The 27,491-nt window shown below is 44.7% G+C and overlaps 2 protein-coding genes across 2 annotated transcripts; one reads left to right on the top strand and one right to left on the bottom strand.

Moving 5' to 3' along the window:
- Positions 1–1,118: 1,118 nt before the first annotated feature.
- On the top strand, positions 1,119–14,071 carry CCDC158 (coiled-coil domain containing 158). The gene is given in 18 exon segments (XM_058837627.1): positions 1,119–1,159; positions 1,404–1,716; positions 2,031–2,104; positions 3,835–3,955; positions 4,514–4,533; positions 4,535–4,673; positions 4,675–4,710; positions 5,589–5,701; positions 6,421–6,501; positions 6,503–6,595; positions 7,377–7,450; positions 7,655–7,710; positions 8,434–8,455; positions 8,458–8,588; positions 11,142–11,281; positions 12,331–12,335; positions 13,107–13,208; positions 13,986–14,071. Coding segments are annotated over 18 exon segments (1,647 nt in total).
- Positions 14,072–17,191: 3,120 nt separating this feature from the next.
- Positions 17,192–18,868, bottom strand: STBD1 (starch binding domain 1). Its single transcript, XM_058837769.1, has 2 exons — positions 18,565–18,868; positions 17,192–18,447 (listed from the first exon to the last, which is right to left on the bottom strand). The coding sequence occupies exons 1-2, from the start codon at positions 18,806–18,808 to the stop codon at positions 17,642–17,644; spliced, it is 1,050 nt and encodes a 349-aa protein (XP_058693752.1). The 5' UTR covers positions 18,809–18,868; the 3' UTR covers positions 17,192–17,641.
- Positions 18,869–27,491: the final 8,623 nt, after the last annotated feature.

Here is a 27,491-nt window from a genome sequence, read left to right as displayed (position 1 = left end):
CTGGCCCCTCAGGGTTGGGCTCTGGGACGAAGGGCTCCGCTTCTCTGCCCAGTATGCCCACAAGAAGCACAGGGAAGTGTCAGGCAGAGGGGGTTGTTGAAGGTGTTGAATCAGGCAGGTACGGCAAATGCTGCTGGAGCTGCCTCTGGGCTTGCGGTGTGCTCACAAGGGCTCCCGAGGCCGAGTCACACAGGAAAATCCGCGTAAACTGAACAAAGAACCCGTCAATACCATCTGATTTCAAAACTGCAACCGAGTAACAGGTTTTTCTCCTTTCCTCCTCCTTTTTGTGTATCTTTTCTCCTCCTTTTTGTGTCTCTCTTCTTTTTGTGTCTCTTCTCCTCCCTTTTGTCTCTCTTCTCCTTTTTGTGTCTCTCTTCTCCTCCTTTTTGTGTCTTTCCTCCTCCTTTTTGTGTCTCTTTCTTTTCTCCTCTTTTTTTTTTTTCTTCTTTTCTTTTCCTATTTTTTTTCTCTTCTTTTTCTCTTCTGTCTGCATCTGGGTTTGTCCTGATGAAACAAACCAGAAGATTTGGCAAAAGAGGGAGACTTACCTCCCCTTAAGTATCTTTAAGTCCTCCTGCAGTTTTAAAATTCAATGGGCAGAATTAATTTTGTTACAGTAAGTTGACTTGTAATGGATTAAAAAGTAAATATGCATATTTTTTCTTCACAGCTGCTGTTCCAATGAATGAGCATGTCCAGGAATTAAGGTAGTACACAGGATTTGTTTGCTATTAGAAAATCCCTGTCCCTACTATGTGTCTTTCTTCTTTTTTTTTTTTTTTTCCGCAGAACTTAGTGCTTGAATTTACTGATTTTTCTACACAGTCGTATATCCAGTATTTGAAAGTTTCTCCCACAGAAAGGTCATTAACGAGTTTGAAAATTGATGGCAAACTGAGATTTGATTTATTGATTCCCTCAGACTAGTGATTCAAGACACCACCCCCTCAGGAATGGAGCAAATGATCCATTGCCTGATCAATTCCAATAAAAAAAGGCAATGTGAATTGACTCAGGTTTCCTTCCTTTTGTGCTCAAGGTTTTATATAAACAAACTCTGCTGTTCTTCTGCAACAACAGGAAATCTATTTCAGTCTGATTGGCAGAGCAAACGGATGGAAATGCAGTTGGAAAGAGATGCACTTCAGGACAGCAGGTATGAAGAGATTTATCATGGAGAGTGTCTGTATGGGCTTTGAGAGGCACAGCAGGCTTCCTCAGAGAGAAGCTTCCTTCTAAGAATAACACTCTAGCACTCCTGGGTTAGAAAACAACCCATTATTTAGTTGTAAAAACCAGCAGTTAACCAACTGAAGTACTACACCTTGAGGTACACGTGAGGATAGAACTCCAGGTGAATCCTGTTTTCTGAATTACTTTATTTTTGTTTCCAGATTCAGACAGAAGGAATTGCAGAGCCAAGAGAATCTACAAACACAGTTAAAAAATAGTCCTGGAGAGCTGGAAGCTGCCGGCCAGCAGCAGGATGGGGTGCTGAGGGAGGCTGACAGCCAAAATGAGTGTCTGACAAAGGTGGTGCACAGCCTGGAGGAATCACTTCTGGAATGATGTGGCATCCTAATGGACTGCAGAGACAGCAGGGGCAGGAAGCTCAGTGAGCATAGGGACATGACCAACCTGAGCACAGCATTTCGTGGTGTCCTGCAGGACCTGGACTCACAGGTGTCACACCTCAAAGGAAAGCTGGTCCTGGTATGTGAGCCAAGTCCAAATTCTCCTTCCAGTGCTCTGTGTTCTGGCTTTTAGGAAATATATTTGGAGACTCCCTGAGCTCCCTTCTAGTCTGGCCTAGGGAAGGGGTTATGGCATAAAGAGGTGTAAATGCCACCTTGCAGTGAAGGTGGCAGCCTTTTACTCTGGTCACAGTTCGAGGCTGGGTTTAGTGCTGGGTTTTGCCACGTTTCCACAGCTCAAGGTGGAACCAAAAGGGAGGAAATCACACCTCAGAATCGTCTGTTCAGACTGCCTTTTCTTCAGAGGTTTGCTGTGTCCTCTGTTCACAGTAGGCAGAGGTAGAACTTCAGTTGCTGGCAAAAGATTCACAGACCCAAAGATAACTTCTGCTTCAGCAACATCAAATGCATTCTTTTTTTCTTCTTTTTTTTAAATTCATAAGGCATAATTTTTCACGTGCTCCACAGAGAATTCCTTTGTGATGATGATGGTATTTGGCGACTAGCGAGTATCAAGCAATGTTTTTGAGGACTTCAGTAGTTGTTCCATCAAGGTGTTTATTTGCTCATGGCTTTCTGCTGCTTTTTCCTTCCATGCTGATGATCTCTTGGTTTATTTACTGCCACGAAATTTCTATTTTGGAAGAATCTCTGCACCTTACTTTTCTAAGTGTCACTGAAGTGGACAAGTGGAATTTGTTGGGACACCAGTTCCACCATTAAAAGAAAAGACTGAAAGTGATTTTGGTGGTTGAATCAGGTTTTTATTGCTGGTTTCACTGAGAGTTTTGTCCTTTATGGTTTGAGATGTCCTAATTTTTGCCCCGTCATCCACTTGAGTTACACAGTAACCCCTTCAAAGTAAAACTATGCATAGCTTGATACTTAATAACAGAACATCGAAATGTCTCCATTTCTGACAAGTGAAAGAGCTCGGTATTCGCCAAGATGGAATTGTAGCCAGTGTTTTGTTTTGGGAAGGGGATCGAGCAGCTCAGGAACGAGCACGAGGTGGCAGCACTGCCTCGCAAAGCAGACGGTGCCTGCAGCTTGCAAGTAGCATCCAAAGCCGGGTGGAGACAGCTCATTAAGTCTGGGTTTTGATTATAGTGTAGGAAATGTTAAGAGTAACCTGAATTTGAGAGAAAGCTTATGCTGCTCCTACACTCCACTCTCTGCCCTATTTTTTTTTGTTTGTTTCTTGGTGCTTTTGTTGAAGTGGAGCACTGGTTGCACAGACTGTGAACTGAAAAGTGGAAAAAAATCCAGAAACCCCACAAAACCACGCCATACAGAGGAGAGACAAAACATCCATGCAGGCTGAGAATGAGGAGGCCAGGGCTACTTCTCCTTTGCTGGTTCTTACTGTTTCTAATTTCTCCACCTCAAACTTCACATAGAGAACAAGCAAGAACCCCAAATTTGGTGCATCCACATCAAGTCTGTCACCTGGAATCCACAGTTTGTCAGCTCCATTCCCGGTTAGGAGGAGTAAAGAGTATGAGACCAAGGTGTGTATGGATTTGCCTGTTAGCTTTGGTGCCAGTGAAATTCAGTGTGTGGAGATCTGAAACGTTCCTGAGACAGGAGGAAAGCCTTTTAATAAGGGATTGCTTAAAAAAAAACTGTCTGGATAATATTGGATAAATTACATTATCTTAAGTTTTGCATATAAGAAGAACTTTATTAAATAGCCTTGTAGACTGGCTCACCATCTCATAGGCTGGCAGAAGTTGCCTCCTTTCAGAGACAGGTACAAAACATGTTTGAGTGGAGATTTCTGAATACAGCCATGGTGAAGGAGTAGTTCTCTCTGAAAAAAGGTCTTTTTTTTTTTCCCAAAGTGTTGTTTCACCATTCCAATCAGCATTTATAGTGTAGATAGGGGACTTCTGAAGAGGTCTGGATCAGGGTGGAAGCCAAATTACTCTCCAGAACTTCAATTAATTCTGAAATTAAACTGAGCTTAATCACTAAAAGAAGACAACACAATTATGAGCACACTCAGGGAATAACTCTGCTGGGCCAAAAGATAATATTTGTGCTTCTTTTAATGAAGAACCCCATAAGAAATCCAATGTGCTGTTTAAATAGAATGCTTTAAGGCAATTCTTCAGGAGCTTTTGCCTTTTTCTAGGTCAAAAGACCTTGAGAAGCAGTCGCATGTAGCTCATCTTGAGGCAGCAGAAGCTCAGACAGACCAGACACAACGTGGCCAGGAACCTGCAAACCCGAATGACTGGATTCATCAGTTGTTGGTAAAAAACAAGTGATAGTATTGAAAAAACATTTGCTTTCTGAAAGCCTCTCCTTACTTCTGGTGTTCAGATTTGCACCTTGCTTGTTTCCCCTTTTAATTAACTTTGAGGATTATTTATATCTAGAAATTTGAATTAGCTGTGAAAGGCCCAAGGGCATTTGCCATTAGCAGTAAGGGGCATTCAGAATTAAGACTGAACTTATTTTGTCATAAATTCAAAGCCACAGAAACCTATGCAAATCATGTAAAGATGCTGAGCTATCTCCACTTGAACCTCACAGTTTAGATCCCTCTGTTAGGGAACCTTTGTTCCTTAACACATATTTAGCAAGATTAATCTAATATTCAAGCAGTAAACAGCAGCAGAAGTTATGATTATCAGAAATGCCCATTGGTGATTCTGTTTGGGCCACACTTTAAATTCATATTGTTGAAATGAGTAGCTCTGAAATGTTCATGTTAGTGTTTTTAACATTATTTGCATTTTAAAGTATCATTAAGAGAACCAAAAAATCCTAAATTTATTTAGGAGGGAGATGACTTTAATTTCTCATAGACTGAACTCCATAAAAAAGAGAGAACTAAGCCTAGAAAAAGAGCAGAACAAGCGTTTTTGGGATCAGAACACAGAGAACAGCATCACCTTGGAGCAGCTCAGGAGGCAGCTGGACAACAGAAAGATGCAGCTGCAGAGCCTGGGAAAGGCACTGAAGGGAAATGAGGAAGGAGTGTCGCAGACAAATGGAGTGCCAGGTTGGTGCTTTTGACTCTAAAGCTCCAAAGTGACTTTTTGTACATTTCTAGAAAGTTCAGTGCTACCAGATCTACCAAACCAATTGTTGGAAGTGGTATTTTCAGCTGTGAGCATGTCTGTAAGAGTAGTGAGTAAATTAAAGGCTCTCATAATGCCTTACTTTATTCAGTATTTAATGAAAATGTAATGAAGTTTATGTATAAACCAGAATTTATATTCATGTAGTATTTATAAACCAGTGAGAGCTGTGTCAGAATTCCTTCTGACCAAGTAGACACTGCCTTTACATTCCCCTTTTTTCTCAACTTCAGCCCCTCAAAAGTGAGCTGTAATTAGATAACCTTCTATGCATTATGAATAAAGATCCACTTCATTCCTTCATTTTCTAATAAACTAGAAGCTTCACTCACACATAATTCTACATTTTCTCAGTCTGTTATTTTTTTTGTTGAAAATCTCCCACCAGGAAGTTCACTCTTTTCTTCTGTTTATAATTTTCAATATTACCAGTTTCTGAATCACAGCACTTGGTACTTTAAATGGTGCATATTGCTGCTTGCAGGAATTAAATCAGTAATAAATTATTCATGTAATTGTTTTTTTCCCCAACTTCACAGAGCAACCAGTCGAGTTTTATCACTTCAAGTTATTTAGCCTTAAGTGCTCTGAATTTTGTATTAACATTGCCAGTTGATTTCTTTTTTTTAAGATCAGTTGAACATTTTTCATTTCCTGTGTTTAAAAAAAACAATATTCTATTCAGTTATTAAAATGGAGAGAGGAGCCCAGAGCATCCTGACCTAATTTTTCTGTACAACTCTGGTGTTGAAGATGTGCTACAGAAAACCAGAAAGATGCCAGGACATTCAAAAGGTAGAAACAAACAAATATTTTGCTTGACCTGAACTGCAATGGAGCAACGGAAGTGGAGAAATCCCAGCTGGAAAAAGAAATAAATGACTGGAAACTCAAAGCAGAAGAGTTTAAGGTGTGCAAACAATGCTGTATTTGTCTTTTTATGATGGTAAATGTTTTATGGTTTTTAATCTCTGCCTTAATGTGCTGATACTGTGGTTTGGAAGGAGGTCAGGCAATAATGCCCCTGGAATTGTAACAGCACTCAGTTAGTGGGCAGAGCAGGATAATATTATAACATTACCACTTAAAATGAATAATTCTGTGGTGAAAAGCAGCTGCCAAAAGGCTGGTGCAAGCTGGAATGACCTCAGTGAGATGAGTGTCCACACCAGAAGAGAACCAGAAATACCAAGTGTTACTGAGAAGCAGCAGACAGGCAGCAGTCAGAATTCCAAACTGAGGACACTGGTTATTTCTCAGACAAGAAATACAGGATGTGGTAGTCCCATGCAGGTCAGCATCTTCAGAAGAAAAATCACTCCAGACAGGGAATTTCATCCTTTTTTGTGAGAAGGCATTTGAGTGCACATGGGGGAGCTGCTACAAGAGAATGGAAACCATGTTCATATGCTACACCTGGTGAGGTTCATTATTCTTTAAAGCTGTCAGATGCAATTCTGCTGCACCCTCTTTGCCTGGATTAGCTATTTTCACACAAATAATTGGTCTCTTTCACTCCAGTTTTCTTTCTTGCCCCAGACTGGGATTTGTAGTAGTGTTGTCCACACATCTTTGTTGTTATTTTATGTAATTATGTATATTGAACATAATTGTTTCTTATGTATGCAGAGTGCAAAGGATGAGAAAGAAGCCAGAATACGTGAAATGGAGGCCAGGCTGAGCGAGTTGGAGCTGGAAAAAGTTCAGCTGGTTACTGAATGACACAAAACTGGAAAAGGATGAGCTCTTTCAGGAGCTCCAGGCTGGCCAGAGGGAGCTAGCTGGCCTTGCAGGTAGGGAGTCTGAGCTCAGCTCCCACAGCTGCTAATTTGGGCTCATGTTAAAAATAAAAGAGCAGCCTGCTGGCTGAATCCAAATAGGGCTGCTGGTACAGTGTGAGGTTCCTGCCAGCACAGGATGGTCAGATTGTTCCAGGGAGCTGTGTCATGGCGTGGGATTCTGGCACCCCAGCGGGGGTGGAATACAATCTTTATGGCCCATCTCACTAGGAGCAAAAATATTTAAAAATGCCCAAGTCAGGAGAGGAAAAAAGCAAATCCAGTAAATCACAGAACAGCAACCTGACCCTTTTTTTCAGGAGTGGTGTGTAGGAGTTTAACCCATTAACCATCTGTGGTCAAATTATAGTGAAACCTTGCTTGGTTGCAGGTTTGCTACAACAACATTATTAAAAGCTGATGCTTTAACATCAATGCTTTCACAATTAATGTGTGGGAAACCCCATCAAGATAGATGATTAAAATATATATACAGATGTGTAAAATTTTTAAAATACTAATACTTCTGAGATATGTAAATATGAATATATTATTTAAAATTCATAAAAAGCGGGATCTGGACTCAAAGCAACCACCAAAATGGAAGGATATTCTCAGTTAAATCTGCATGGCAGCAGGCTGGATGCTGCTGGTGACATGCTTTGCTCTCTGCATATCCCTGTACCCTCAGGAAGTACCCCTGGGGAGCACTACCTTTATCACAAGTTGGCAGCAGAACAGTAATCTTAGTCTAGAAGAATGAAATTTTTTGTCACTCCAATTTCAATCTTTGCTTTCTCTCCCCAGAGGCATTTGAAGAGGAATTATTAGGGTGAAATCAAGGAAATGGAAAATACTGCAAACAGACTGAAAATGCAGAGCAGTCCAGACTGCTCTAATGACTATTGAAGGATTTGTTTGCAATGGTAACTGTGGATTGAACTTGCCAAAAATCACACACATTTGTCTTATCAACCAGAGAATTTTTCTAAGTATTGTAATCATAATCCTCATTGTTCACTGAGAATTAACCTTGTGTTTTCCAGCTCTGGAAGCTGCAGCGAGAGTGCAGAAGCAGATTAGACAGATGCACTGCAGAGCAAGATTAAATTCTTGGAAGAGGCAATGGCAAACACAGCTAAGGTCACTGGAGCTCCTTTTAGAAGTATTTCACTGCATTTAGAGAGATTTGTCTTGGGAGAAATGCATGGGCAAAAGCACAGTCAGCCCATGAAGGACCAAAAATAGTTTTACTTGGTAGAACTTGGTGTCCATGGAAACCAGCCTTCTACACAGAGACAGGCCTTAATTTATATTTGTTCTTGGAAGGGAGTGATTGCAATGAAAATCAGGCTCTTACATATCAGTTCTTCCTAAAAATGCCAGCTTAGGCATTCTGTGTCCTTCTGACCCTGGTCCTCATTGCTTCCCCTCTGGATCCTGAGGCAGTTCTGGATGTGAACGCTCTCTGTCAGGGTCTGTCCATCACCATGAGTCGTTTTCCCCTTTCTGTGACAAATCACTTAGTTACCAAGAGCTATAGTTCACTGAATGATCACTTATATCTGTTCACTGTAACCTGTCCTGTTTTCTTCACTGGCTTGGGATCCTGTGGATCCTGAAGCTTAAAATTCCAGTTTTGAAATGGATCAAAAATCTGGGATGCTGTCTGAAAGCAGTGCAGTTGCAGTTTTCCTTGTAAGGCCTTTCTTGTTACAGAGCCTCATCTTTGTGTAAGATGCAATATCTAAGCTTCTCAAAGGGCTAGTTCAGATATTTCAAAGATTTAAAAAAAAACCCTGCAGAAGATAAATGTCTATAATTTATAAATTTTTGACTCATACTATGTCCTCCTTTTTAAATCAGGAGAAGCATTACCTCAGAAAAGAGTAAAACTAAGTCAAAAATTGAGCTGTATAAGAGCAGAGAATACCAGTATTGCTGGGGACCTGGAGATCCTGAGATCACAAGACAAACAGCTGAAAGAAAAACTATCAAAAATGGAGACAGCCCTTGATAAGGTAATGTCAGGAAACTTTCAGTTCAGGGAGACTTCTGGATGTTTTCCTCTACAGTCTCCTGGGAAGAGTAGGGTTGGATTTAATATGTTGTTTTCACATGTACTCTAAGATCCTCACCTGAAGAATTTTTTAATAATAAAAGGCTTCAGTTTTCATTAAGAGATTTCTTGTTTTACTCCTTATTAGCTCAGAGAAACCTAAACTGCAGGGAATTTAAAGTAAAAGTGTTGTGCAGGTTGTAGGACCTTCCACTGACTCTGGTCACAGCTGCTTTCTCTGATCTTCCATGTGAGGGAATTCTTACAGAGCATGGTGTTTCATTTGCCTTTTACATTTTTTTAGGTGAGATTTCTGTTGCTGGCATACATACCCTAAGGTTAAGTCTGGTTTGACTGGCACAGAAACCCCAGGTGCTTCTCTTCCAGAAGGAAGTGTCCTTTTAACTTTTTTGGATGAGCATTTCTATGCAAGGAGTTATTCTCAAACTCCTTTAAAAAAAAAAAAAAATCACTACAGAATTGTGATACCTTCTCCCAGGTGTAATATTTCTTATTTTAAATGCTTGTCACTGGAAGCTTACCTTTCTTGTAGGATATGGATATTCTTGGCACTTTCCAGAGTAAAATTTTTTAGGCGGAAAAGGTATAGTTCTGCTTCATTAGCACAGTTGAATTTTCTAGTCCCAGAGGTGTTTCAGGGGGTCTGGGTCTGGCCCTGAAGGATATTGTCCCCTTCTGGGACATTCTGGTGTGTAGGTTATGGCTGCCAGGCTTGTGTAACCAGCTGCTAGCCAAGGCATCCTGCAGAGCATTTCTGTGCTGACAGCAGCAGAAACACAGCATCCCTGTGTGCACCTTGTTTCTTTGTCGGAGAGAGAACAGCAGAGAGAGTGTAGTCCCCAGAAAGTTAGCCCAGCTCATTCTGTGCTGTGTTGTTGCAGGATGTTTTTTACTTTTGCCTTATTTCTAGCCATGGACTCTTGAGGCTGCAGTGGGGCTGCTGCTCTAAATGAAGGGTACCTTGGGAGCAGCAGTTTTATCAGAAGAAATTATCATTAATTTTAGTGACCTACCCCAGAATATGGCTTTGAAAGATGAACAAAGTGGAACAAAATTCAAAATACACCTCTGCATAAGCAGCACAAAAAGCGCTTTAGGGGGTGAATGACCCAAGGTATTTTGCTTCTTCCACAAGTAACGTTTATGAACTATTAAATTTGAAGATACTGATCTGTAACTGGTTTGGTTTTCACTTTTTTTTGTTGTTGTTGTTGTCAATCACATTTGATAGTGAAAATAGATTTGTACCTAGTTCTTGATACATTTAATCATCTGCTTGATATTTGAATCTTCCTCCAAGCTGGCTTTCATTGGTTTTGATCAGTTTTATCCATATCATTGTTCTTCCTTTTGGTTTTGCACATCTATTTTTAGACTTAAATGAAATCCTGGTGTTGCTCTGTTTTTTCATTACAGAAAGCATCAACTCTAATCTCTCATAAAAAAAGAATTCTTCAGCTATTTTCTGTATAGATTTTGTGACCTGATGTATCTCCCAGGTATTTTCATTCATTTCAGCCTCAACATCTGTAGGAGACCATGAGTTAGTGCAGGCATTTTTCAGGAATATTTTCTGGTTTACTTCCTGATGTGGTGGCAAACATTTACATTAAGGAACAAAGGACAGTTCCTTCTGTGAAATCCCTGCAGCATCAGGCACTCCCATTCCCTTTTCCCTGAATTAATCAATTTATACTTCTGAAGATAAAGTAGGAAAAAGGACTGATTTTTAATTTAGTACCACAGCAAGGACCCAACAGGTTGCAGAAGCACTTGAATCAAAGTCTACTTTAATCTTCTTGGTTCCTGCATCATTAGTTATTGTACAAAATGAAGTAGCTCCAGCACTTGAGACAGACTCTACCTGGGTGATAGTGATAGTCTGGTTTCCTAGCTGGAATGTGGGAAAGGAGGATTTGGTCTGGCTCAGTGTCACTTGGACCCATTATGAAGCTGAGGATTTGTTCCCCATAGAAGCCCTGCTGAAACCAGTGTATTCACATTAAAAATTACTTTTTTTTTTTTAAATGAAAATGGGGTAGCCAAGTGTTTCCAACCATTTCCATCCTCAAATGGAGCAAAGGTCAGTGGGAGCAGTGCTTTGAACATGTGAAATGCTGACAAATCCAGTTCTCAGCAGTGAAAAATCCAGTTTTCACTGAAAGAAAGAGTTCTTTGAACCAGGCCTTTGCCTCAGGTCCTGAGCAGTAAAATGAGAATAATATTGCACTTGATTTCCAAGATGGCTGTGGCAACAAAGAATAAAATATCTGCAGGCAGCTCAGCTGCTGCAGGAATGAGAGCCTGGCAAACAGCCCCAGGTGCTCGTCCTGTGCCTGCCTGTGTCTGTGCCCTGTACAGCAATACCTGGGGCCACACATTAAAAAGGACAAAACAAGAGGCAAGGGGAAAAAAAAACCTGTATTTGGGTGAGTTAAGAATTGACAACAGAGTGCCATTTAAAATACTTTTTAACTGAGCTATATTATTTCAGAAGCCTTCCAAGCTGGATGGTTTGAAGGATCTAAAGAGGATTCTTCAAGAATTAACAAGTTCAGACAGTGACATTCCCTCCATGGATCTGAGCAGCCATGGTGGGAGAAAATCCCCTTTAACAGCCATGAGGAATGCAGTGTAAGAATAAGAGATTTATTTCTGTTGTGTGCTCTGTACTTACAGTCCCCTCTGAAACTGGGATCTGGCTCTTGATGTGCCTCAGGAACAATGTGGGATGTGTTTTTGCAAGAAGGTCAGGTTTAGACACAAGCTTGAGATGATCTGGAAGCTTCCAAAGCTTCTGTTGTTTGCCAGGTCACTGGGGTGCTTTGGGTGGTAGGGAAATAGAAGGTGACCACACCATTTGCCTTTGGTATTTTTGTTCAGAATTTCTTCTTTTCTTGCCATATGTAAATATCCAAATGCAGAACTTTTTTTTTTTTTTTTTTAACAAACACATGATAATGACAGCGGTGCATGAAGTTGAAAAATCAATACAGCACAAATTCTGATCTTTCTAATCCAGAACATAAGGATACTTCATAAAAGAAAATGTAATTCCTGAGTTTTGATTAGGATCAAAGCAAAACTGCAGCTGGAGAGGCTGCTACTGCAAGCGTAGTGGGAAAGCACATTTTAGGACAGTGAAAAGTGCTTTGACCTAGCTGAGTAACCTGCTTCTTACAGTACTCATTTGAGGTTCAGTTTCTAAGGCTTTTTTAATGCAGCCCAAATCCTGATCCTGTTTGTGTTGTTTTATTCAGTCCCAGGATGTTCCCTTGCTCCTTGCATCCCTTGGGAAGTTCTCACTGGCAGCATTGATGTCAAACTTGGAACATTACAGAATATTATAAAGAATATAGTCCCAATAGAGTATTTTTTCCTAGGAATTAACTCAAATACCTCTTAGCAGTTGCTGTTACAAGTCTTTGTGGCACTTGCTGCAAAATCTGCATCTTATTGGAAAGCAGCACACCCAAAATTGGTAACTTCCCTGTTACTTGTGTAATTAGCATCAATAGCATTGTCACATTTTTGGAGCCTGAATTTAAGTCCTTGAGTTCTTTATTTGGATATTTAGATATGGATGGGCTTTCTGGAGGAATCAAAAAATGCCGCTGGTTTCCTTCTGAGTACTGGATGGTCAGTACCTTTTAAATTGTGATGACATGAGTTTTGTTATCTAGAGGGAGTATGAGGATGTGGCTTTGAGCAGCAGGGTTTGAAGATGGTAATCTTTACTACCTTTTCTTGCCCATAGATTATCCCTTCTGTGAAAATTACCTGTAGACACTGTTACTGTTTTCTGTTCAGAATTTAAGCCACTGTGTTTCAGAGATAGGGTCTGTTCATTGTGAGGGGTAGATGCTTTGGGTGTTCTTTTTGTACTTCTGAGTATGAAACAAAATTGCCTGGTAGTTACTGTCTGCCTTCTGGCAAACCAACTGCTACATCCAGGGATTTTCCTGGTATCCAAAACAGCTGCAAATAGGGTTTTTTATGTAGAAGACTTGAGAAGGAGTGGAGTTTGTCATGCTCAAGGAGGCATGGTTTGTGAGCAGCCATGATATTCCCTGTTTGGGAAGTAAACAAGGAATAGAGAGCAGAACAAATGCCATTTTGGCATGCTTTTGATGATTTCAACAGAAGCAAGCATGTTTTGTAAGGAGACTTCAGCCTCCTACTTGCATGGGGATCTCTGCTCAGGTCTGTGCTCACTGCTCTTTGCTTGGATATCTCCTAGGAAATGCATCCCTCTGCTCTGCAGCACCTCGGTACACATCCTCCCCCAGTATTTGTAATAGCTGCCTGGTTCCTGTAAGACATGTAGTAAAATTCTGGGGGTTACTGAAAAGTTGGTGTAGATTTTATTTCTTAAGAACTTCAGTTTAAAGGGAATGTTTAGATAATTTATAATGGCCTTTTTTATTATTGTTTATAATATTATTGCTATTTTCCCTAGCTTCTCAGCCCATGGAAACTAGTGAGCCCACACCAAAGAGGCTACAGAACAAGATGGAAAGCCTGCAAAACCTGGTGGAATCATTACAGATCAGAAAACAAGGTGCCAGTGTTTACCAAAAAAATCCCTGTTTCATTGAAAAAACACACACTCTCCAGAAACTGTTCTTGGTACCTGCCTAAGCACTGCCTGTGCTTTTACTAGCTTACACTGGTTTTGCTAGCAGTACCCATTTGTGCATTATCCTGCTCCTGGGAGAGTAATTAGATTAACTCCCCAATGCCCCTTAATGCTAATGAGCTTCAGCATCCTTAACATGTCAAACATGGCAGCTGCTCATGGGTGTCCTCATGTGCTGTCAGGGCAAATTACAGGGAATTTTTGACAAGCTGATGACGCTTTCATGGAAACTGCAGCCTTTCCAAAACTTAGTTGCATGAGCTCCCAGGATGGCAGGATGCCAAATGAGATGGGGTCAATTTTCTCTGCATTTTTTCTTGCTGTGTATTCCAGTCTCTTCTCATTTTCTCACACTAAGTTTCGTTGCATAGTTTTTGGAAATCATTTCCACTCACCAGTGCATTTGTGTCAGGGACATAAAAGTGATCTGATGTAGGTAAAACTACTTAAGTTATTTATATAAATAAGCCAAAGGTAAGTGTTCTCATTTTCGTTCTTTGCCATCCATTACTATCCTCAGTGGTTTTTCTAGATTCACATGAAGAATTGCAAACTGAAGCTGTATTTTTTAAGGGCTTGGTAGGTAGAGCATAACTTGTTAAGGGATGACTTCATGAACTTTCAGGTGGCTGCACCTGAAAGTTCAGCCTTTGGAACATAAGGTGGTGTTCAGCTAATCTGGTCTTCTGCTATTTTCAGCCATATCTCCAATGGTCAGAACTCAGGAGGTGAAGACAAAGAAATCCAAGGAAAAGGAGAGACAGCTCTCCAAGCAAAGGCACTGAATGAATTAGTGATTGCTTTCATGTAGGTACATGGTATTTAAAATAAGTTATGTTTTTAAAGACTAATAATAAAAGCCCTTAGAATTTTTTGACTCGTTTATAGCTCATATTTCAGATGAGCAGAACGTACAGAGTAGAAAGGGATGTTAAAGATAATCTCATTCCAGCCCCTTGCCACGGGCAGGGACACCTTCCACTAGCCCAGGTTGCTCCAGGCCCTGTCCAACCTGGCCTTGGACACCTCCAGGGATCCAGGGGCAGCCACAGCTTCTCTGTGCCAGGGCCTGCCCACCCTCACAGGGAAGAATTCCTCCCTATGGCTAAGCTAAATTCTTCCTCTTGGAGTTTGAATTCCATACTGTACCGTGATTCATTTAAGCAGAATGGACTCATCAAACTTTAGTTTGAGTCTTGCATGGGGAATAAGAAATTACTGAGTTGTTCCTAAACTGTCCTCAGTTATTGCTAACAGTCTTTTAATTTGAGGAATTTTTTTTAGATTTCCTAATAATTTTTTTACACTGTTTCTGATAGGTTTTGCAACCATGTTGCAAGCTCAGTTGAAACATTAGTAAAAGCATCTCCCCTTTCCTAGGAATCAGTTGCACTGAATATGACAGGATTGGTTTAGGTGGTGCATGTATCCCAGTTTGGACTTGCCACACATATTGGACAAATCTACCAATTTTTTCTTAAGAGGAGAGTCAGGTGTAGAGAATAAGAACCCCTGGGAAAAGTCACTGGTGAGTGCACTCCCAGTTGTTTTCAAGGAGCCAAGTTAAAAAGAGTTTCAGAAGCTGCAGCTGTGTGCCAAGGGCAGGGAGCAGCTGGAGGGGTCAGAGAACCAGAGGGAAGGGAGGGACATCTGCCAGTCCAAAACAGCAGCTTAATTTTTAATTAATTAAATAATACATTTTATATTAGTATAATTGAATTAAACCTAATCTGTCATATCATTAAATCATTAATTTAATTAATTCCTTTTGCTGGGATCCAGCAGAGCTGGGGACAGGTCTGGGTTTCCCCCCTGCCACCAGCAGCAGGCAAGGAGCAGGCTGGTAGACAGATGAGCCTTAGAGCAGCTGTCAGGGTATGGAGCAGGTGAACTTTGAAGGTAGCTGTGTGGTTGCAGGCTCTGCCAAACTGTGAGAGAGACAGTTTATTGTTTGCTTGGAGATCTCCTGAGCTTGCTGGCTGTTGGATCCCTGCAGGAATGTCAACAATAAGTTGTTTCTCACAGGCACTACATTGTATTAGGCAGCCATCAGCCATTCCAGCAACACCTTTTTTATGTAGTAAAGCAGCTTTGTTTACATCTACTCTCACCTTTGAGCAAATAGATTGTTCAATAATGAGAACTTGGAGGAAATACTAATAGGTTCCTCCAGAAAAACTGAAATCCAGATTGCTTTCTTTCACCATACCCAAACCATTTATTTTACCTAGCAAGCTGGGGAAGCAGTGATGGGAATGGCATAATAATTTAGCAAAAGCTCAGTGTGGGTCTTTGTAGAAACCGCAGCCGATGATTCAGAAAGGTGATACAATCGTGAAGACTGCAAGTTGTCTGTGGGATCAAAGCACAGGGTGTTTAATTAAAAAAAAATCCATTGTTCTCAATTTGAAAGACTTCTCAGGGTTGGTCTGTTTGACATGTTCACCACTGCATTAGAGAATCTATTCTAGCATAGGTTAAGTAGCTTTCTAGTGAATAACTTAATCTAATAGCACAGTTAATCTCCTCAGACAAGCCTCAAGCGTGTGTATAAATACGCTCAGGCGGCAGCAACAATTGCTTTTTAAGCTGAGAGTGTCTCATTGTTTGAAGAGCCTGCATTAGGGGGAAGAGATTGGTAATCACCTTGAAATGAAATGTTTTGCTTTGACTTGAGGGATTTCTGAAGATCACCTTCTATTGCCGCTGTGTATTAGGTATAGTACCCACTTCAGTTTCTTGTTAGAACAGCCAAGTGCAAAGAGTGCAACTGAGGTTGTTTCACTGGGTAAAAATCACAATTCCAACTTGGCAGTGGACTTGTGCTTTGGCCTTAGTCTATTCTCTCCCTCCTCACCCTCCCCTCAGTGCCCTCCCAGGAGTTCCTGGAGCTATTTTGTGGCCAGGTCTGCAGGAGCAGGCAGCCCAGCCTACTCTCATTGAACAGCTGGTATCAAAGTCCCAGTAAGAACATTTCCAACACATCTTCCTCCCAGCAGCTCTAGCATTGTCCCACCAGCTGGATGCCCATTAACCCACCAGATGCAGGAGGTCAGCCTCTGAACTTCATCTTCCAGTCTTTCACCAAAGCCATTCTATTTCCCACATCCAGACTGCTCCACCACACCGAGCAGGAAGGAATTAGCAGAGGCATTTAGATCAGTGATACACTTTTTGAAGTACATCTCCCAAAGCAAAGTGCTAATTTATATACTTGCAGGTCTCCTACAAAACTCTGCTCTCCCAGACCAAGCTCACTCAAGGGGAAGGGGCTGTTTGCAGGCCAGAGCTTGGTTCAGCATTGTGGGAAGAGAAGCTTGCTCAAGTGGCAGCATTTTTTTTGTACCTAAAAAAAAAAAAAGGCAGGGAAGCAGAGAAGCTTTCTGCATCTATCACATAGATACCAACTAGCTGAAGCTGGAAGTATTGTGCTTCATCTGGCTTACTAGAAGGCCAAAACTTAAAATAAATTCAAGCCGAAAAGCTTAGTCTTAAAAAAACATGTACAAGTTTAAGCCAAGTATTTGCTATCAATAGTGTGGTTTTGTTCCTCAGTATGCCACCTGACTGTTCCAGCCAGAACCCTATTCCCTAGCCATCACAGCATTCCAGGCTTTTTTTTAAAAGCCTGCTCCCACCCTGACAAAGTAACTCATTAAGCCCAGACAGTCCTTTCTGACCTTTGCTCTCCCCTCAGCAGGAGTGGAGCTGCCTGCCAAGCCTTTCATTTGAGCCGAGGTGATTACTGGACAGTAGGGGGGTAGAGAATGAACTATTTTGGGGTTCAGTCTTTTGTTACTTAAACGAGGGAGGGACACTTCTCAGCAATTCCTTAAGATTTCAGGTCAAGTGGCTCCTTTGGATCAAAGTTACCAAAAAGAGTGAGGTCACCGGTCAACTGGTCATGAACTGTCAATCTGAAAATGTTTATTGTTTCCTTAGTACATTACATGAACTAAAACACTTAAGTTGCTGTTACAGTGTTGGTAACCACACCTCCCAGTACTCTTCCCAAGCCCAAGCAGCGGGTACCAAGATGCAGCCCATATCCCCACTCAAAGCAACACTAACTCAAGTCCAGGGTCCAGGTCCACCTGGACAGGCAGGTGCTTGAAATGCTGCTCATGCCTTCTTAGCCTACTCTGTGTCTCTTCAGCACATACTCAAAGTTGATTTTTCAGCTTGCCAAAAGATTTCCTAAGGAGATCTGCTGCTTACGTGGTTCGATACGGGATTTCCAGAGCTCTGCGCTTGAGAGGGTCTCCTAGAGAAGAAGGGGAGCCCCCCTAAGGTTTAGGGGCTCGGTGATTCACCTAGGCAGGTCTGCCATTAGGTCAGCAGCTTCCACCTTCCCATTAATGGTACCCCCACCACTGGTGAACAATTTGATCCTCGTGTTCAGTCACTAGGGTCCTGTTACCGCATTCTTCCCAGCGTCTGACCTTCCCATTCTCCACCAAGATAAATTTCCACTCTATTCTGGTGTCTACGGGCAGGCTGATGGATTCGGACCAGAAGCCATCCTTGTCGCACTTGAGGGGGACGTAGCTGTGCCACTGTCCCAGACACTCGTGGTCCCCCGTGACACCGATGAGCTGCGCCTCGGAGTGGGTGATGTAGTGCACGCGGAAAGCCACGTGGATGTTCTGGAACATGGGGGGCACGGCTGCCACTCTCTTTGCTTTCGAGTCCCCATCGCAGCAATCTCCTTGTTCCCATTCCTTGCTGTCTGAGTCTTCCACGCTGCCGTCCTTGCCCTCCTCCCCTTCGACCAGGTGCTCAGAAACAACTTCCCATTCTTCGTGGTCCAAGTCCCTCCTCTCGGCTGGCTCACACGGCCGCTCCTCACTTCTGTCCTTACAGTCATCGTCAGAGGCTCCTGCCAAGTTCATCACGAACCATCCGTCACTTGCCTGTCCCACCTGGGCTCCCAGTTCCCCTGCCTGGCTGCCGGCCACATCAGCTGGATGCTCCCCCGGCTCCGTGACACCGTGCTTCGGGATCAGCTGCTCCAGCTCCACAGGTTCGCCCGAAACTGCCCCGCTCGGGACGTGGTTAAGCTCTTCCCTCGAAGCAGCCGCCAGATCCTCTCCTGGCTTGGCAGGGCCGCCCGGGGCCGCGGCCTCCCGCCGCAGCGGCTCCCCTCCCGCCGCAGCATCCTCTGCAAAGTGACAGGGAGGGAGAAGGGCAGCGGGTTAAGCCGAGCGCCGGCCATCCCACGCCCTCGCAGGCTCGGCCAGCCCGACGCACCCCGAGCATCGCCTCCCCATCCCGGTACCTGTGGCCGCCGCCCCCGCGCTCGCCCGTCGGGGCCCCTCTCTGCCGCCCTCCGCCTCTTCGCCGCCCGCCTCGGCTCGCCCGTCGCTGTCGCCGTACCAGAGCCAGGCGACGATGGCGGCCAACAGCCCCACGAGCAGCGCCGGCCAGAGCCCCGTGGCCAGCCAGCCCCAGCCGCGGGGCTCGGCGGGCAGCGCGGCGGCGCCGGGCGGCCGCAGCACGGGCGGGCCGCGGTCGCGGGCCATGGCCGGGCGCTGCAGCAGCGGGACCCCGCCGGGGCCGCCCCCCCGGCGCCGCTTTAAGCCGGGCTCCTGCCCCGGGGAGGAGCCGAGCCGGGCCGGGCGGGGCTGGGCTGAGCCGCGCCGCGGAGGCGGTGGAAATGCGTAAACTCCCCCAAAGTCAGGGCGGAGAAAGTTTCCTCTCTTCGCGTGTCCGCAGCTCTTTTCTGCTTCCTTTGAGAATCGTTAGGGTTGCAAGGGATTTCTGGAGATCACCTGAGCCCAAGCGCCCTGCCACGGCATGGTCACCCAGGACAAGTTTAATTCTGGCAGTGTTGGTAGGCTTAGGTGCCCCAACAGGGGTGTGCTGAGGGGGACCGATTTGCTGGTAATTTTAATGTTTGTGCTGGTCAGAATCCTGTCCTGCTCTGGTATCTCTGAGAAGTGAAGTGATTTCGCTACTGCTTTTGTAACCTCTTCATCATACTCTAATGACTACAGCTGGATTCCTAAACATAGCCCTGCTCTCCTGGCTTCTGCATTATGCTCAGGAATCTTATCGGACTACCCAGAGTTCAGAGTCTGTAAATACAAAGGATATTTGATGTTTACTTACTTTTACTTTCATTTTACTACTCTTGAAGTGATGATGTCAAACCTTATTTCAAAATAGAGATGTTTCTTACGAGAAACCTGAGAAATTTCGTGAATGCGCCTTGTATTTTGAATTGGCAGTTCTGGAGTGACAAAGTGTGAAAATGTTTGTAACACCGAAGATTGACACGGGAGGCAGTTCCACTCAGTTCTTTTTGCTGCCTTTTTTTAATCCGTTCTCTTTATCTGACCAAAGGTGTGGTCATGACTGGATCTCTAAAGCCCACTGATGAGATTTTGCCCACTATCTCATTAGACAAGAGAATGGCTAAGTGGATGTCCCAGTAAGTCTATTTCCAGTGTGTGAACTTCATAATCTTTCAGTGTCAGTTCGAGCAGCACTCCCTCAGCTTAGCGGGACAGTAAATGTCAATCGAATTTATAGAAGCACAAGTGTGCAGCCTCCGTGGGGCAGCTCCTTGGCTGACATGGAGGAGGGTGGCTGTGCAGAGATACAGAATTCATGTTCTAAATATCTTCCCTTTCTTTGCTTACCACAGTAGCTGAGGAACCATCTCTTCCAGCAAAGCGCTGAGCTGGTGCTTAAGTCAAAATATCTATTTTGGTACTTGGCTGGGCTGTGTCCTGGCATGGGCTGAAAGTGCACTGCTCACAACTCCCGCTCTGTGACACAGAGGAAGGAAAGAGCTGTGGAGCTAGGATGTGCCTGGGCACCTTCTCAGTGACTGAGGTCTTGGGTGCACTCTCTTTTACCACTGTCGGTGCTTCGAGGTGCACCTCAGGCTTGCTGCTTAAAACAGACCCTTGGCTGTAATGGGCTGTGCTAGCTACTGAAACTTAGTGGAACAGGTGATATTTTTGCAGTTCCCTTACCTTCCTTTTTTCCTAGCATTCAAAACAGCCAGTTCCCTGCTCTGTGTCTGGGCACCACCTCACTGAGCTGGGATTGCCAGTTGGGGCACCTACTGTTCTGTAAGTACCATGTGTGCACTGCAATTTAGGCTTCCCAGTCACCTCCCTGCAGCCAAGGAGACACAACCCATTAATTATTGCAGCATGACACAGAAAGAGCATCCTCCTGCCAGCCCTCAGTGGTGTTTGGGGCTGCTAACCTCACATTTTTTTTTTTTTTTTCTTTAAGCACATTTGATAAAACAGCGTAGCAAAGAAGAGACATCCAGCAAGCCTAGAAAAGACTACTGCAGGAATCCTTAGGGAAAGGTTTATTTTGAAGAAATTCACAGGATGAAAGGCAGGGTGCTGCTTTAATGAGTAGACCAGAGGTCTCCTCTGCTTGTATTCATCTCCTCGCTCATTCAGGCCTCTTCTGGTGCCAGACTTTCTCACCCAGTACCTGCAGAAGAAACTAAAGCAAAGCACCCCGACCTCTTTGAGTACTCAGGGTAATTGCTGATAGCACAGATCCATTTGGAGGGAGTCACCAAGCTCGGGACAAAGAGACAAGCTTGCTGCACAGCCAGGCAGGGCAGGCAACTCCCATTCAGGAACTCCCGTTCCCAGCATGATCTCCAGAGGACCTTTCCCTTTGAGGGGCAGCATGGATTTATGTGGATGGAACAGGTTTTCCTCCTGCCTGTAACAGTGACCGCCCGCACGGGCAGCTGCTGAGTTGTTTGCATTGCACCTCCTCTTAGGGTGCCTACAATTCATTTGCTGTCTCCTGGGTTTTTTTTAAACAAGGATCTCTGCCAATGCTAAGGGTGGAACTCCTGAACTGCTGATCAGTTATGGAGTTATGGACAGGGGAGACCTGAGAAGGTTCACTGAGGTTCCTCTTCTGAAGCAACTTGCATGGACCATAGCAGACAGTAACTTATCCTTTTGAAGCCTTTGGTCCCTTCCCCTCTAGGAATTCTTGAAGTGCTCATATCCTGTAGAACTTGCAGACTTCTGTCTCCTTAGAGGATTTCCAAAGCAGATAAACAGAAATTCTCCAAAATGCAAGTGAGATTTTTTTAAAAAAAAAAAGTTTTCCTCAGAACTGAATGTGGTGTCTGTACAACAGAGGAACAAGGAAACAAATTCTTCAAGTCTCAGCAATGTAATTCTGTTTCTAACTAATTCAAGACAGTCATTCCTGATGTAGCATTACTTTGGAGAGCAGTGTTCTGTGAACGAGGCTCCGTTGCATCACTGTTTGCTCAGTAAGTGAGAGAGCACTGGGAAAGCAGGAGAGTATTTGGAAAAGCCACACGTGACTTTGTGGAATTCCCAGCTGGCTGGCCCGAGATCAGGAGCCTCAAGCCTGACGCCTTCCCACAGTTTGAGAGCCAAAACCAAAACAGGAGGGCAGATATTTCCTCCCCCAGCTCTGTGACCAAGGCAGCAGCCAGAGGTGTTGTTAGGAAGGGCTGGCCCACGGGCGGTGTCACAGGAACTGTTATTCTGTCAGCTCTGCCACCTAGTGTGGTGACAGGGAATCTCCCGTGAGAAACGAGCCGTGTGCTCAGCACCTCTGATTCCTTCAGTGTGAAGAATTCCTCTTCGAGTTTAACTGGGAACAGTCAGGTGTTAAAAGGAGATGGGAAAAAGAGCAGTGTCACATCTCCTTTTCCCATCTTAACCATAACCCGCAGAGCTTAGGGGGAGCCTAAGGTTAAAATCCTGGGAGCCAGGTTAAAATCTAAAAATCAAGACTGGTGCCATGGAGGGTTTCCAGGCATTTGCTTGACACTTTCTGTGTTGGATCCCCACCTGAGCAGGTATAAAAATGGGGAGGGCCAAGTGTTCATGCACTTTGGAGGAAACCATGACCCTGACTGGCTTTTCTGCCCCATCCCTTTCCCATACTGTTTGGAGTAGCTCAGCTGTGAGCACCGGACACTCTTGTGCAGCACTGCCCAGCAGTCAGCAGGTGGCACAGGAGGAGTGTGGCTGACAGAAAAGCTCTTCCCACCCAAACAGAGAGGAGATGCTTTCTCTCAGTTGCTGTTAACTTCTCGAAGAGTGGTTGGTTAGTAATGAGGACACCGCAGATCCAGACCTGCTTTCCCTTATGAGCCGTGAAAATCTGGAAGACAGCTAAAAGGGACCTCAGGAGTCCACTTTAGGCTTGGTGTCCTTCTTCTTTAAGTACAGTGACCCAACCTGGACACAGATGTCTCCCACATAGGTCTTACCCAGGCTGAGAAGCACGGAGCACACAGGTTTTCCATCTACTTTTAAGGACACAGGTTGTGATTCTGAGTTTGCTCTGCTGTTTTTCCATGTTGGAATGCACTTCATCCTTCCTTAGCTGACTCAAAACATCTAAGAGGTCTAATACCATTCTTTCCTACTTACCCATGGTAAATCTGACTTGGAATTCCTTCTTGGGTTTGAGGTAGAGCTTACTGCTTGCCCTGCCAGTCTCTTACTGCATTTCCTGTGCTTTCTCTGTACTGTGACAGTAGTGTCACTGACAGCTTTCTCTACATCCCTTTTCCTCTGAGGTTTGTTTCCCATGAGCCGTTTTTTGCCAGCTTTTTCAGTTTATTAGTCACTCTGTGCAAGTCACACTTGTGCTGTTTTTCATTCTCCATTTCCCCAGCTTGTGCAGCTGCATTCCAGGTGCCCTTTCACAGTTGGTGCCTGTTGCTTTTACCTCCTCCTAGGCATAGACAAATATATTTGGCTAAATTATTTCAAGTTCATCTCAGACTTCACTGAAGTTGTGGCACTCAGCAGCTCTTAGAAACTGAATCACAAGTGAGATTTCCCAGTGAAACCTGCTGACAGCCTCTCATGGTTGTCTCACATCCTGGAGACTTCAGGCTTTGACTTCCATGCGGATTCTTTACCTTGTCACGACCATAGGAAAATGCAGCTTGAAAGAGGGGTGAGGTGTGGTATTATTTCACATTCTTTCTTTGACTTAGGCCAAACGTTTTCAGAAATTCTGAATGCGGATGTTGAAACTCCCATATTTTAACTGCTGCTTTCCTGAAAGCTGCAAGAAAGTTGTATTGTTTTATAAATCACACAATTTCATTCAAAATGAGGGATTCTTTTTGTTGCTTTCCAGTGTTGCCTGGCTGCTTACCACATGGGGATCCTTGGGAAAGGATTTTACCAAACACCCTGATGGTAATGCTTATCTTCATGACCTGAGTAAGTTTGATTCCAGCTCTGGCCTCACAGAATTGCAGGGATGTGCCTTCACTGGTGGTACATATTTTTCCTCCCTGAAATAAAAAAAAACCAAAAAACTATATAATGGGATATAAAGTAAGGCAGCAGCAAGGATCTTTGGTGTGCCTTGAAGCGCCGTCATCGAGTCCACGTGTCCTGTTCTGGATTCCTCCCTGCAAGTTCCTCTTGGCCGGGTTCAGTGTGTGAAGGGGGATGTCACAGCTCGCTGAGTCATGTGCTGCTTGGGTCTGGTGACAGGGAGAAGCAACAAGTCCTTTCCCACACAGTCTTGTCAGAGGGCAGGGTGGGCTCTGAGCTAGCACCTGATGCAGTGGCGCCGTGTCACATGCTAGAACCATGGCAGGGGCGCTTTTTTGCTTCCCCAAAGTGGTCCCTTTGGTGCCAAGGGACACAGCTGACCTAGACGAGGTATGGCAGCCTCTGCTGAAGCCTAGTGGCTTCCATCCTAGGGCCCAGCTCTGCTTTTGGCTCATATTTAAGGTATTAAATACTCAGAATTGAGGCTGGCAGGCACCCAAGTGCAACAGGGCACCGGGGCTGGAGCCTGGGATCTGACAAGGAATGGGGACAGAGGAGCTGGCTTCTGGAAGAGGCACAGACCTAGAAATAGCCCAAGGGTGCTGGTTTCTTGGCTTTGCTCTCAAGGCACTGTTTGCCTTCCCCTTCCCCCTCAGTGTTTCTTCCTCAGCACCTCTTGTGTGTTGAGCAGATGATACAAACAGTTGAAGGCAGCATTGCTGGCAGCAGCTGTGAGCAGTTGTCCTGCAGGGAGCCTGGCATCCTGCCCATCCAGCAGTCCTGGGATCTTGTTTACTGCACTGGGGTAAAGCCCTGCTCCACACTGGGGCCGGCACATCCTGGGGCCAGAGCTGTGCCTTTGAAAGGGATTCAGAGCCCAGCTCTGCACTGCCCTCAGGGAAAACAGATCCTAAGTAAGAGATTGCCTAGCCTCCCTAGCAGGATTAGCCCCCTACGATGCCCTTGTTCCTTTAACCCTTTGCACAACATTTCCCTCATCCTCCTCCTGACCTGTCACTTGTCCACCTCTGGCCCATTTCCAGGGAAGCTGGTGGCTGTCATGCCCTCGGGCAGTGCTGCCCTGGGCCGGGATGGGAGCTGAGGGCTGTCCCACACACAGCCCCGTTGTCTGAGCTGGCAGACAGGAGCTGTTTGTATCCAGGCTGACATACAAAGCATTTGTTTTCCAGTGGCTGCCAGCGGCCAGCCCCAGCCGGGGATAAGGGATGACTCATTCCAGGCTTACCAAGTGTGCATTTAATTGCAGTGGACACTGGGAATCAGGGAGAGACTTCTAACGTGAGTTTTTGGGTTTTCCTCATCTGTGGCAGCGAGTTTGGTGCATTTTGAGGACAGACATCCCAGGTTTTGTGTGTGGGAAAGCTCCAGAGAGCTCGGCTGTGCTGCTCTGGAGCCACTGGTGCTGCCTGCTAGAAGATACTTAGACTGCAGAATTTTAATTAGTTAGTTGATCGTCCTAGTAAATCACAATGTGATGCAGGCTGGCAAGATCATCTAATTGCAGCCTTCAATCCCTGTGTTTACTTCAGGACCTGGGGAAGATCTCAGGCTGTGATATGAGACAGGCTCTAAACAAAGCAGACTCTGATTGTAGGTTTGCAGCCTCTCTCAAATGCAGTCAGCAGAGACCGTGAAAATCCCTGGCTCTCTGTGCAAGACCTCCATTTTTCCTCAGTAAAATTGTGTGGGGAGGTGGTGTGCATCCAGGCTGTAATGCAGCAGCAGATGTTCCAAGGGCCAGAGTCTGCTCTTGAACTCTTTCAAATCCAGAAGCAGTTGAGAATAGCCTACAAAAAAAGATGAAAATGAGACTCCTAGAGTTTCTGCTATGGAGCATCCCTCGCTTTTGTATGCCTGAGTGGCATTTATGTGGGACAGGACTCTCAGGTGAGGGAACCTTTGGTTTGCTCATTGTAAATGTGGCCTCCCCAGTGCAGTCTGTTGTCTGCAAATAAATGTCCCAAATGGAGCAAATAAATGGAACAGGTCTGTCTCTCTGCCCCCTCCCTTCAGAAAGGTCTGGGCCAGGGGCTGGAGTGTTCATCCACTGCTGTGGGATTTGGGCCCTGAAGTCCCACTGGGAGTTGTAGACTGTAATCCTCCCCTTTTTAGGAGGCATGCATGCCATACTATAGGAGGAAAAGTGTACAATCGCCATGGATTCTGTTTGAATGAGAGATTCTATATAACATCTCTCATGTCCAGGGTTACCAGGAGAGCTTTTCAAGGCTGGAGGGTAAAGTCTCTGCTCTGCAGCGTCAGATGTTGATGAGGAAGTGTGTGACTGATAAAGTACCTGGCCTGCATGACTAACCTGACTCTGTCAGCCACGAGCCAGAAACCTTGCCCACTCCTTATAGCTCTCCCTAGAATAAAAACAGAGACACATTTTTATGGTGATTCGGGCTTTGTTGTCTGCTTGTTTGTAAGGCGAGAGTGAACACAATCCTGGTCTGGTTTTGCATTTCTCCAGACTTTTTTTGCCAGGTCCTCCTTTGCTCTGCTGCTGGGAACAGCATGGGCTCATATCAGCTGTGGTTTTGGTTCCTCCCTGTGCTTCCACACCTAATGTGCTTATCCCTCAGTGTGCAGGGGATGTTCCCAGTAGTCCAGGGCAGTTTGCAGCGCTCAGCAGCAGCAGAACAAGTAAACCTGGTTCATCCTGGAGCTGCCTCAAGGGCTGGATAGAAAACTGAGGGCTTGGAAAACTGTGTCAGTCTCTGTGGGCAATGCTCAAGAGTATCAGATCAAGCACTTGAGAAGACAGCGTCCTTCCTGTTGCAATCTGCATTGCAGAAGCTAAAATCTGAATTAAGGTAGGAAAACTCTGACAGGAAGAGATGGGCTTGGCAACTGCAAGCCAGGCCCTCAGCAAACCTGGGTGAGTTACCCAGACTGTGCCACTTGCCAGAGCCTCCCGTCCATCCCAGTGCACCCCAGAGTCACCAGGCTCTTGCTGCACAAGTCAGGGGAGCAGCAAACCCAGCCAGAAGGATCTGATGGGTGTGAGTGGCTGCACTTGCTGGTTTTGGTATGGCTGAGGTTACGAGGAATGTGTCTGTGTGTGTGTGTGTGATGATAGAATATACCACACGGCCCACATCACAATTACAGCGCATGTGTGAGGGGCTTGCAATCCACGAGGGCTGCAGGTGTGTCAAAAATACGTATAAATAAAATAAATAAAAATGTATGTGCTGGGAAGTGTCAAAAAGATAAGGGTTAGGCCCAAATTTCAGAAGGAAAACTGGTTTTGCTGCTAATCTCGTAACAGTTAAAAGAAATAATTTCCTCAGAAGCAAAATTAAGTGCTTTTGCTGGCAAATGTGTCATTTCCTGGGATGTCACTGTCCCAAATCTGGAAGTCCAGCAATGTTCTAACCCAAGAGCAAAGGCTGCTCTTACAAAAGCACCAGTTTTACTCCCAGCCTTTTCCAAGGACCCAGTAATTGCAGCATAGTTCTGCCCTACAGTGAACTGCTTTCCTGCCAGCAATTAATTTGCCTCTGTGGGATGAATAAATTGAAGCTTGAGCCAGTGAAATGTGATCACTACCCACTTACAAACCTTTCAGAAATGTCTCAACTCTCAGCTGAAATCAGGATGTCATAATTAGGTTATTATTTTATTAATTAAGCCTAGAGTACGAGGTACCCACAGTGTGTGTGAGTTCTCTGGTGGCAAGGACAGGTGTGAGCTATGCAGGGAAAGCAGAAGGGCAAAGCCTCTGGAAAAATTTTCCTTGTGTGTTACTGATTCATTTTGGTGTTTCCCAAGAGCTGCTCCTCCAGGAAACTGGGAGTGGGAAGGAGCTGCAGGTTCCCTGTAATGTGTTTTATGTCATGTGGGTGAGCTGGTGCCACAGATCCATAGAGGGAAGCAGACTGCAAACATCATGCAGCAG

This window comes from Poecile atricapillus, chromosome 4, assembly GCF_030490865.1.
Source record: "Poecile atricapillus isolate bPoeAtr1 chromosome 4, bPoeAtr1.hap1, whole genome shotgun sequence".
NCBI lineage: Eukaryota > Metazoa > Chordata > Aves > Passeriformes > Paridae > Poecile > Poecile atricapillus.
This window is presented reverse-complemented; position numbering and strand designations above follow the sequence as displayed.